The sequence below is a fragment of the Platalea leucorodia genome (assembly GCF_965183815.1).
Source record: "Platalea leucorodia genome assembly, chromosome: 2".
Taxonomy (NCBI): Eukaryota; Metazoa; Chordata; class Aves; order Pelecaniformes; family Threskiornithidae; genus Platalea; species Platalea leucorodia.
In genome coordinates, this window is record NC_138824.1 from 14433653 (window position 1) to 14446396 (window position 12744).

Consider the following 12744-nt stretch of genomic DNA (forward strand, 5'->3'; position numbering starts at 1 on the left):
GTACATTTAAGAAAAATAATATCCTTTGTGTGCATGAAATTATAGAATTATACATCCATTTTGTTCTGCACACACTGATACTTCATCAGATAAAAAAATGTTCAGGTTTGTTTGGGTTTTGTTTATTTGTTTGAAAGCCTGACAAATTGAACATTATTTGAATAGGTTTGTTAATAACAAAACCATTGTCAACCACTGGTTGCATTGCTCATATTTTCACTGTGGCAGACCCACGTGTTAAGTATGATGAACATTCTGATGCTTAATGCAGTGTTATAAAAGCTATCACCAAAGTAACATTTATTTGGGCTGTAGATAAATTTCCACTTGCTAAAATTGCATGCTCCCTAGCAATTACAATTAAAAGGAAAAGGAAAAGCTTCTTTTAATAATGCATATTGTTTTGCTTGTTTTTAAATTATATCTGTAGCTTTTGTACCAAAAAAGTAAGTATTATCATTTTTCATACTGAGAACTAATTTTTATACAAATTGAAGGTGTTGTTGCTGTTATTTACTGAGCTATCAAGGATTTAGTACCTATAGCAATTTAGGTACTTCAGGGACTTGCCTGGCAAGAGGATAGGTGTGGTAAGGATGTCAAGTCGAACAAAGCTGTGCATGAAGGGAATATTAAGGAAAAGAGACAGAACTCCACTGGAGTGACAGCTGCAGATTGCACTCTAGGAAAGTAAAACATCCCAAATGTTGTGTATGCATAACTCCACAGTACACTTGGTAGCAGAACAATAACGCAAAGGGTTACATATACCCAGAATCTTTTGGCATTAGAGAAGTCTTACTTTGTCTACCAAAAGACTCAACAACATTTTAGGGTCTGTGAGGGGTAATCTGTGTAATTAATAGAAACAATTTTGCATGGAAGTCTGACTTGCCAAGATTTCCTTCTAGCAACACCAATGAGCACTTGAGCTCAAAAAATATAGACCTGCTTGCTTTTATTAACTTTGATTTTCTGTCCTTTGTGCCAAATCCAGAAGTCCCGTTCAAAATTCTATTCAGAATTTTCTTTTCTAAGATCTCCACTGACCTTACTTTTGTCCTGGAGGTATCCCTTTTCTGGCTAAAGACACCTGATTTCACGAGTAAATTTTCATCCAGCTATCGTCATTCCAACTCTGTGTTTGAAAGCCAACACTGTTTTTATGACAGCCAAGCAAAATGAGTTATTGTGGTTATCCACAGACTGGTAAGCAGCAGCATTGCTCTTAGTGTCTCTCACCTTGACCTGCATGAGTACTTTTCAGACTCAGGAAAGTGATTTAGTCTCAATATCTTCTTCGTCTTTGATCTTAACTGAAACTGCCACCATGGGAAGCAATAAGGACAACTTGTCATGTTATATTTTACAGTGGTCATTTGTTCACATGGAAGTGAATTGAAATCTACTGTTTCACTTAGAAAAGGCCGGTAGGTACAGACCAGACAATACATTAACTATTGTCTAGCACTGGAGACTTCAATCTGGTAACCTAGAACCTGTGAGAGAGCATAACTGTGCACCTTTCTTTAGATTTTCAAGTCTTTCCTTAGTTTGCCATAGTACTTTAATCATATTTTAGAAGTTAAGATTAAAATTTCCTAAGCATTTTCTAAATAAGCAGCACAAAGTTCTACGCTACATGGAATCAATTAAAACAGCAGGTTGTTAATAATAATGTCTTTCCTCTTTATTGGACATAAAACCAAACAAGGCTAATTAAATAAGGGTTTTATTTAACACCCTCCCTCCTCCCCACACTGAAAAAAACAGCAATAGTTGTTAAAAGTCTTGTAGAAGATACGTTCTCTATGCACAGACAAATTCTGTTCAGGGTAATGCTGCTGTATCAACCTCATTGCTGTCAGTTTGTTTCACTGCTTATTGCAATACTTTCTTGCTGATGGAAGAGGATGAACACAGTCATTACTGTCAACTCAAGTCTCCAGATATTTCAGACCTATGCTCATTACCAGGTTTTGCCTATTTGTCACGCTACAGCAGTTAAATACTTGAGTGATCAGAAGCAGTTTCAAAATAAAAAATTTATCTTGTCTTTTGGTAACACAAATTTCTTGTAAACTAGGGAGGGTACAAAATGGAAGAAGGATTTCTGGTCAAAAAACTTTGAAATGTGCGTTTTATGACTGGTAACTACAAACCAAAATCTGAACACAGTGAAGACCATGGTCTAATAATGCACTTTACCATGTGTTGCTTCCAGGATGTAAACAGTCCCAGTGAACTGATTGAATTTATAGACATACCTGCACACTGCATTAGAACAGGACACTCCGAACATTTCCTAGAATCAAACAAGTACGTAAACTGGTGTGCTCAAGTGCTTGTGCCTTTGGCTATGAATAGAGAGTAAGGGAGAGAGATGGTAAGTCTGACAGATGATATGATGATCTCCTCTATTTAATTTTACTTTGGAGAAGGGAGATAACTGAGCATTTTGGAAAATGTGAGTCTCTTAACATTCCTGAATACAAATTACTATCAAAAAAAGATTGTAATAAAAAAAGTCATGAAATACAGTCAGCTAATTTTTACACTAGGTTATTCTATTAAGGTATTTTGTACCTTCCCTTGTTTACAAGAAGCATTCTAAAGAGAAAAATCTTGGGGTAAATAAAAGATATTTCATGACAGTCCATTCTTTCCCCTGTTTACTTGCAGCTGATGGATCATTTAACTGCTTGGCGCAGTGTTAATCTGGGTTATAACAGCTGATCAATATCAGCCTTCTTAACACTAAGACCTTCTGTTTGCAGCTCTGCTGTCTATTTTTCACTTGCAGCTCTGTAACATTTCTCCTGAACTGTTGTGGCAGTGTTTTCCAGAGCCTTCCTGGCAGTATTTCTCCCTTGCAGTTCTTACACTGCCGATCTCCTGGTTTTGTTCTCATGGCCTTGCACCTGTAAACCCCAATCGTGTTGTTCTGGTGGGGTCTCATGGGAAGAAGCTCCCACTGGCCTGAAACTCACCCCTCTCTCTTGCCCCCTGTCTTTGTCTCTTGTTTTGTAAATGAAACTACAATGTGCAGCGAAGTAGACAATGGTCATGTAAATATTTAATAAATATTGTCCAACAACATACATGCTCAGAAGCTTAACAATCAATCACTGTGCAACAACTGCTCTTAATTAATATATTCCAACCAACATTGACATATAGGAAGTTTGAGTAGGTCCCAAAGAAAAGGTTACAACGCTAGGAAAAAAAAAAAGGCAAAATTAATCCTCATCAGCATCTTCCTCATCGCGACATACTGCACTGGAGAGAGCCTCAAGAGGAGAATACTCTTTCTGACTGGCCACCAGGAAGAGTTTTCCATTTTCCTTTTCTCTCTCTCCTCCTTGCCTTTTTTATTTCTCACCTAGGTAGCAGTCTTTGCTAGAGTTGATGTGTGCCATCATCTATGGACCCTGCTAATAAATCTCTGATCACATAAAGCTGTCACAATACTTTGTGCAGCACACTAATGAAATCCCAATCACGTCTGCTCTTCATGCTTCCTGTTTTGATGTCTTCTCAAAATGGCACACTTGTCCCAGATGGGTTTTGCTTTCATTTCTGTCATCTTCATCCATCACCACCCTTCCACTCAAATCATATGTTCTCTTTTTCCCTTTTTCTGCATCTTTAAACAGGAGCACAGGTATCCCATATTATTCACTCTCTTCTTCCTTTTTTCTCCTGGTAATAACAACTCAGATACAGAACATGAATTTAACAACATGAATGTAGTGGGCCTCTTTGCCCTGAAGGTTGCCATTTCATATCCCAACTTTTTTCTCATTCCTTCCCATTTTCAATACTTTTTCTATGTTTTCTTTAATCCCTAGATTTCACAAAACTACCCCAGTACATGACATACTACCTGACATCTGATACTCGTTTAACTTCATCTCTTCCTCTGCTCTCTCTCAATAAAATGAATCTAACTCATTTGCAGCAATTCAAGCTGCACTTTAAATTCCTCCCTATCCACTCCCAACACCCCAATGTTCTCTGGCATCTGCTCCCAACAACCACTGCTCACCCAAAACAGCTGTTTTCATTATTCTTGCTTTCTCTATGCAAACTGCTCAAAAATACTGCCACTGGAAGGGTCCACACCCCCCCAGATAATTCTCATGGATCCACAAACCTGAAAACCTTGCAAACCATCTTTTTACTTCTTATAGATGGGGAAAATGCAACTTGTATATTATCACGAATCCCTCAGTCAACCTGCATCAGCCTGGATGCTACTATACTACCATTATTATATTACCACATACCATTAATGACAACAAACCCAGTAACAATAATTTCGTCTCCTTTGTTCCAAACGTGCTTATCTGATTAAAAGACAGAACTCAGAATATAATTTTCTGTTATCATTATATCAACAGAGAAATCTGCTGTTTTTTAACAGATTAAATATTTGCAATTTGTAAACCTCATAAGCAGTAAACAGGCAAGTGGCTGATGTGTTCAAACCTGAGAATTTGCATGAAATGGCACTTAAATTGTCCTGAATGTATTATGAACAGAAGTTGGCTTGAAGCCAATCATCCATCATAATGCACGTATAAATTGTCAGCATAATTTAAAAGAACTTCATTGTATTGCTATTTTTCACTTATTGTTGATGGTACAAAGCTAACATTGCCATGAGATTATTCTGTAAGATCTTTAGTTTGCTTCAGATAAATTCACCAAAAATAAACTCCATTGCTAGTCAAATATGTCAAACAGTCAAGATTCAACTGTGAAATCATTTTTCAATTTAATTTAACTGAATTTCATTAATGAAGGCTATTTTGCTAAATCAAATAATGTATGTGTCAGGAATTCACCTAACTTGTGTGTTATCTGTAAAAACACCCATAGGTTTTAAATAATTATTTAAGCTGAATACGATAGCATTAACAACCCAGGTCATTCTTGTTTAGGATCAAATCTCAGTCCCATTTAAGTATAGACCATTGCGTTACTGTTCTCAGTTTATACAGAATATGACCTCACAAAATGTTTAGGTATTTTCAAGATTTTTGTATCTCCTAAGCATTCTCTTCTGTATAGAAAACACTTTGTAGGAAAGCGTCTGCATCTCTCACTGTCAAGAGATTTAGATGACAGCCAGCAAGCCTCGGTAAACCCCTGTAGTCATAGTAAAGAAATGATTCAAACAACCCTTAGGCTTTCATCATAAAAGTTTGCCTGCAATGGCAGTCAGTGTTTGCCCACTCTTTTCTCCCATTGATTTCAGCTTTTTTTGAATCATGATCATTTGTAATAGTCTCACTACCCTTTTTAGATATATCCTTCCCAAGCAGAGAGACAATTTACACTGCATGTTGTCCTGGCTGAGTTCCCAACCTGAATCCTTGGTACAGTGATAGGCAGCCTTTCTAGACCCCAGGCCTTTGCAGTGCAGAAGCTGAGAGCTGCGAGTCACCACATCATCTCTATTGACTACCCAATATTTTGAACTTCCTTGCTTTTTTGTCCCTCTTTCCAAGATAAATCAGAGCTACATTCACAGAACTGCAGTTGGATTGTGGAAGTATGATGATCAATGTGGAAAATGAGCAGCATTAGAAACAGATTAAATGAAAGCTACGATTGATATAATGACAAGAGAATGATTTAAGGTTCCTAGGTTTCATATACACTTTCCACATATGATTCTGTAGTTTGAACATATGTGATAAACTGTGTAATAATCACACCAATGTTTAACTCCTCCATGGAAGAGGTGGGGAAGTAAACAAGAGACTTACCAGATGTTAAAAAAGTGCTCTATTGTGTAACTGTGAGTTCCATTTAAAATACGGGCAGATTATAGATTGTTCTTGTGCAAAGCCTTCAAAAGAAAAGGTTGGATACTGAATGAAGCACCTTGGTTTAGAGATAAAAATGCAGCAAATGAATGGACAGATTAACAGGGAGGTCTCCTAGCAACAGGCTCAAGATAATGAACTCACTCTCACAGGAAGAATAAGTGTAATTCTCTTCACTTGAAGAACCATATGTAAAAGTTACGTTACTGCAAAGCAACTCACGACCTCTTAGGATTTATGAAATGGAAAGGAAAAAATCCACTTACAACTTCTTCTCTGTGGGGATGTGAGGATGGCTGAAGAAGTATTAATTCACCCACAGGTGAAGCCAAGCAAGTTGGCTTTTTTTTTTTCCCCTCTGGAAATCCCCAGAATTAGGGCAATGGGTGCAAAAGGCAAATCCAACAAGGTGATTCTCATTGAGCAAAGTATGCATTTTACATGCTCCTTGGAGCTCCTTTTTGAGTTTGGGGAAGTATCACCACATCAAAAGCAAATGCTATGTATAGATGGCACCAACTCTTGTGAAAAATTACTTCAAGCAATGCCTTACAGGTAAAGCTAATTAGATACATTGAAGACACAACTATGACCTCAGATAACATGCCACGCTGGAGCAGAGATAACAATAGATTGACACAGCACTCAGCACTTGAGCTGCCCACAACCTGATGAATGGGATACTCCAGAGCATAATATGAATTATACAATAATTTTTTGTCCTAGAGAGAGACATTAGTCATGACAGATAGCACTGATAGCTGTATTATTATTATTATTTAGTCACTGCTTAATGAAGACCAGTAGTGTGTTCAGTGTTACAGTAGGTCCATAACTGATGCTGGCCTTGAAGGTTACATTTAGCTTTCCTTAAAATCATTAGAAGTTGGCTGTTAAACCTATCTGTTTTGTTTTGGATTTTTTTTTTAAGCCTTAGCTTTGGTAAAGTACAAGATATAATCCACACAGTAGAAGTTTATACTAAACGAATATAAATACTTTTGATACTTGGCTAAATGGGTAATATATGATATTCAGAACACCAAGGAATATAGATTTTTCTAATGAAATGCTACTTTGAAATAGTGCACTTACTGCAAAATACTCCCTGTCACAGAAGAGCATAGAATTAGTGCAATAAAAAGCAGCTTTTAAAAACATACATGTAATAAAGTTGCAATGTAGATGTAGACAAAGAAATTTAAACACCACTAATTTCAGCTTTAAATAATATTGGGACCACGTGGTTGCTGATACACCAGGCTGTTCTAACTCATGTTAGTCCAGATGAGAGATCTTTCTACACTGTTTGCATCCACGTCACCCAGGTTTTTTTGTCTTCCCTAAAGGGGAGGGTATGTCTGGTTTTGCTGAAGCATTGTGTCTTTTTCCACTGAGAGAAGACTAAAAGCAGAATACAAAGTTTCTGACCTTAGGTACTTTTCTTAACGGAGTCTCTGCTGCATTCCCACTTAGCAGTTTTTTCAAATTGGATTGTAATCACCCAAATTTAAGCAGCAGCCGCAATGACATGGTGGGGAGTTTTTCTTAAGATTTGGAAGGCCAGCACGTCAGTTTAACCCCTCCAGGCCCTGTTGTGGCATTGAACTTCTCATTACAGGATAAACTGATCAACAAATTAATCTGTCTTCCAAGACTTGAAAGACCACTTTATAAATAACACTGAACAGCAAATAATATGCTATTTTTTAGAGGTTCTGGTCAAACATAGCTCCTACTTATCTAAATGGAAGCTAAAATGTCCCATTATTTCCCGTGATCAAGAATCTAATGTCTGAGCATATATCCATCTGTATTAAACACAGTGAGTTTAATTTCTTTCCACTCACACATCCTGAGCAACGCTGGCTGCACATCCTGTTATGCTGTAATAAATGCAAGTGTTTCATGGGGATCTATTGTACTGCACTGCTCTCCACTTAGAGCAATGATTCTTTCAATTGCTGCTTGTCTGCCCAGTTACACAGGTGTGCAGATGAAATACATATATTTTTCCTGATAGGAATATTAGGATTCACACAGTCATGAACCCTCTGGAAGTTAGAGTGACAGCCAAGATTTTTAACAGCTCCTGAGCAATGAAACCAGACAGTTGCTATCCATTATGCTTTTCCTTTCACTTAACAACAAAACACACATTAAATGTAAATTTCCCTCAAGAGAGGACAAATGTGGACTGATTCTAGTCTTATCCTTCTAATAGCTAAGGCTTTGTACCAGAATCACTAATCATCTTGAGCAATCCATGTTTCAATGGCTGGTAAATGCTGCTGTGCTAGACAACTTAAAAAATTTGTATCCTGAAGTTGACTGCTGGTAGGAGTATGTACTCTTCTTTTGCATTTACAGCTGCAGAGCACTCAGATATTTTTTTTCACTGCTGTCATTGCTGATATGCCAGAGCAAGAATATAGGAACTGCATTATGGCCTGACTTGTCTGGGTATCTTCCCTCCAGCAACATCATTAATGAGGCCACTTCAGAAGGCAAAACACTACAACCATATTCACATTCTTAGATCTACAGGGTTATAAAGCTATAGATCATGCCTACATTCACTTTGGTCTCAGCGGAAACCTTGATGTCCCACCTCTCTTTTTCTTCTTTCCATGTGAATATGTGTAAAGATTTTGCCTTGGTGCTACATGGAATATTATTATAAGTTCAGTTCCAAAAATGCAAATGGAGAGAAGATTGGCTGAAGAAAGTGTGCCAAGATGTGCTGAAAAGGAATTCTTCTGCCTAGAAAGAAAAAACTGAATTATAGAAGATTGAATCTTGGAACCAATCCTATTTCATCTTGTCTTTAATGACCTTGGCATAAGAGATAAAAGTATGCAAATGATAATTGTATGGTACCAAACTGGACATATTACCAATACAGCAGATGATGAAAATAACACATGGGAACAGACAAGAAATTTAATACTTCAAAGCACAAGGTCATGCACATATGGATGACTGGTTATAAAGTGGGACCTCATAACTTGCAAATGACTGAGAAGGATAAAGATCTGAGTGCAATTACCTGAGCACAGGATAAGTATGTGTCAAAAAAACAGGCAAATATGAATCTAGGTGAACTCAGTGACATATTTCCAGCACAGCTAGAGAAGTATCAACATGTAGACCCCTAGTAAGACTTTATTTTGAATGCAGGGTACAATTTTACTCATTCAGGATCAAAACGACTCAAATTAGGACCACTGCACAGGAACATTATGACACAGGGAACATGTCATTCAAGGAAAGACTGTCAATCTGTCCTTGGTTAGCAAAGTAAATAAAATCTGAGAAGGGAAATGCCTATACTCAATAAATGTTTCTTAAAGTGAAACACCAAGGAAGTGCATATAAACACTTGTATATAATATGTAACATACAGTAATATATATTATATCATTATATTATATTATATTATATTATATTAGCTATGTAGTAATCAATTATCAATATGCAATACATGATATGCACTATACGATATATGGTAAATATAATTTATTATAACAAATATATAATATATTCTATATCATAATATATTATATTTATTACATAATATTCTATTATTGTATAAAATTTACTATACATGATGTAATATACTCTCTATATATTACACATATTGTATTATATAAGCTCTAGATAATATAATAGTGAATAGTGGAATAATATAACAGTGTCATATAATACAACAATATATTATATATACAATTATATATTATAAATTATATATTATTATTTGAGTAATTATTAAAATTATGCATTATATATCACAGATTGTATAAGTGTAATGATTGTATATTATATATTACATAATTATAGCCAAAATATTAATTATATGTAATCTATAATATAATGTTATACAAACTCTACATTAATGTTGAAAAAACACGTTAGATTCATATATTGTACAAAGTAGCAACGATAAGGAAATTTAGATATATTTGCAGGACATTTTATCTATCCTCGGTCAATACATTAAAATTATTTCCATTTTAATATTAAGAGAAAAAATTGCTTTGAAAGGAACAAAAATACTTATGGTAATTTGCTGAAATTGTTGGTGCTTACATTAAATCAAAAAGTTGCAAACATTTTTAGGGCACAGAATTGAGAAAGTAAACTGCAATTGCTACACCATGTGGTCAAGGTGACTTCTGTTTGCACTTACCTGTTCTTTCACTGAGTAATGAGTATATTAAATCAAAAATATCTATGGACTTGAGCTCACTAAACCTGATGAAGCAACATTTATTGACTCCAGGAAGTTTGGATATAACAATGGTTTTGTACATGCAAAATCTAATATTATCGCTTGAATTTATGAAATAATACAGAGATTCTTAGCAAAAGCCATTTGTCCTCCAAAGGGCTGTTCTACTTTCCAACTTTCTTTTTTCTGCTAAAAATTTTGGGGCATTCTAATTACTGTTGGCTAGAATACTAAAAAATAAATATTTCAACTGATTCTCTGTGTACACTCATTCAGGGGTTGCATGTTTCAGATTTCATAGAATCATAGAATCACAGAATCATTAAGGTTGGAAAAGACCTCTGAGATCATTGAGTCCAACCGTTAACCTAACTGCCAGGTCCACCTCTAAACCATGTCCCTAAGCACCACGTCCACACATTTTTTGAACACTTCCAAGGACTGTGATTGCACCACTTCCCTGGGAAGTCTGTTCCAATGCCTCACCACTCTCTCCATGAAGAAATTTTTTCTAATATCCAACCTAAATCTCCCCTGGCACAACTTTAGGCCGTTTCCTGTCATCTTGTTGCTTGCTACCTGGGAGAAGAGACCAACTCCCTCCTCGCTACAACCTCCTTTCAGGTGGTTGTAGAGAGCAATAAGGTCTCCCCTCAGCCTCTTCTCCAGACTAAACAATCCCAGCTCACTCAGCCACTCCTCACCAGACTTGTGCTCTAGACCCTTCATCAGCTTTGTTGCCCTTCTCTAGACACACTCTCCAGCACCTCGATGTCCTTCTTGTAGTGAGGGGCCCAAAACTGAACACAGTACTCAAGGTACGGCCTCACCAGTGCCGAGTACAGGGGCACTATCACCTCCTTAGTCCTGCTGGCCACACTATTCCTGATACAAGCCAGGATGCCATTGGCCCTCTTGGCCACCTGAGCACACTGCTGGCTCATGTTCAGGCGGCTGTCAACCAACACCCCCAGGTCCTTTTCTGCCAGGCAGCTCTCCAGCCACTCCTCCCCCAGCCTGTAGCGTTGCATGGGGTTGTTGTGACCCAAGTGCAGGACCCGGCACTGAGCCTTGTTGAATTTCATACTGTTGGCCCCGGCCCATCGGTCCAGCCTGTCCAGATCCCTCTGTAGGGCCTTCCTACCCTCCAGCAGATCAACACTCCCACCCAACTTGGTGTCATCTGCAAACTTACTGAGGGTGCACTCAGTCCCCCCATCAAGATCATCAATAAAGATACTGAACAGGACCAGGCCCAACACTGAGCCCTGAGGAACACCACTCGTGACTGGTTGCCATCTGGATTTGACTCCATTCACCACCACTCTCTGGGCTCGGCCATTCAGCCAGTTTTTAACCCAGCGCAGAGTGCACTTATCCAAGCCATGAGCAGCCAGTTTCTCCAGGAGAATGCTGTGGGACATGGTGTCAAAGGCCTTACTAAAGTCCAAGTAGACAACATCCACAGCTTTTCCCTCATCCACTAAGCAGGTCACCTTGTCATAGAAGGAGATGAGGTTGGTCATGCAGGACCTTCCCTTCATGAACCCATGCTGGCTGAGCCTGATCCCCTGGATATCCCGCACGTGCAGCGTGATGGCACTCAACATGATCTGCTCCGTGACCTTCCCTGGCACTGAGGTGAGGCTGACAGGCCTGTAGTTCCCTGGATCCTCCTTCTCACCCTTCTTGTAGATGGGTGTCACATTAGCTAACTTCCAGTCATCTGGGACCTCCCCGGTTAACCAGGGCTGCTGGTAAATGATGGAAAGTGGTTTGGCAAGCTCAGATCTCAACAGAAAAAATGAGAATCTGATCATATTTCCTCAATCATATTTAGTATTAATGTCCTCTATGTTAATAGAAATCAATCAACATTATCTTTTAAGTGATCTTAATTTCATTTCAGTAGCAAGACATACTCCAAATGTCACTGCATTGTAGGGAAGTAGAAGAGGAAGAAAGAGCCCTTCATTTCTAACAGGACTTTTTTTAATAACAAGGATTGCATCCAAAATATTTCTGTTCATCTCCTTAATTAATTTCTTTGTGCTAGTTTGGAATCATTTTCTTTGAGCATGCAAATATGCAGAGTGTGCTTTAAGCAAAGTCAAAGTTATTAAAAACCTGAAATCCTCTTCTTTAATCCCTATTAATAATTGTATAAATGCAGTGTTCTGATAATCCTCGAAAGAGGGTATCAGGGCACATAAATGTAAGATGAAAGCTGCGATCATGAGTTTCTCACACTGTACAAAACACTCTCATGAACTACCTTGAACACAGATTCACTGAATTTTAAATTGGCACTTTATCCCTGTTTCAGCAAGCATCCTCTGCAGATTTAATGATCAGGAACATCCTCCTGATGCACGCTGGGAGATATGGCTGCAGGGTTCAGACCTCAGCGGACACCGTGTCAGATGAGACGGAGCTGCTTGTTAGGGGTGAGTATGTTCGTGGTGCCATCTGAAAACACAATCACCAGAAACTATTGTACCAGGGAATTTAAATATGTGGGCTTCAGGGACATCTGTGCTATGCATTGTTCTTCAGATTTTATACTATTAAAAACATTTGTGATTAACCTACTGTCTTTGAAAACAGTTTCACCATAAACTGACCTGCAGACATGGCAATGAGAAACAAAAGACAGTTGGTTAATGGACATACAGT

The 12744-nt window shown here is 37.8% G+C and overlaps 1 protein-coding gene across 2 annotated transcripts in view; it reads left to right on the forward strand.

The window, feature by feature from the left end:
• Positions 1–12744, forward strand: part of CNTN5 (contactin 5) — a gene marked incomplete at both ends in the record, with an annotated part of 363298 nt that overhangs the window by 298791 nt on the left and 51763 nt on the right. For both annotated transcript variants that reach the window (XM_082305015.1, XM_082305016.1), the window contains one exon: positions 12395–12515. In XM_082305015.1, coding sequence (XP_082161141.1) covers positions 12395–12515 — 121 coding nt within the window. The remainder of the gene's footprint in view (positions 1–12394; positions 12516–12744) is intronic.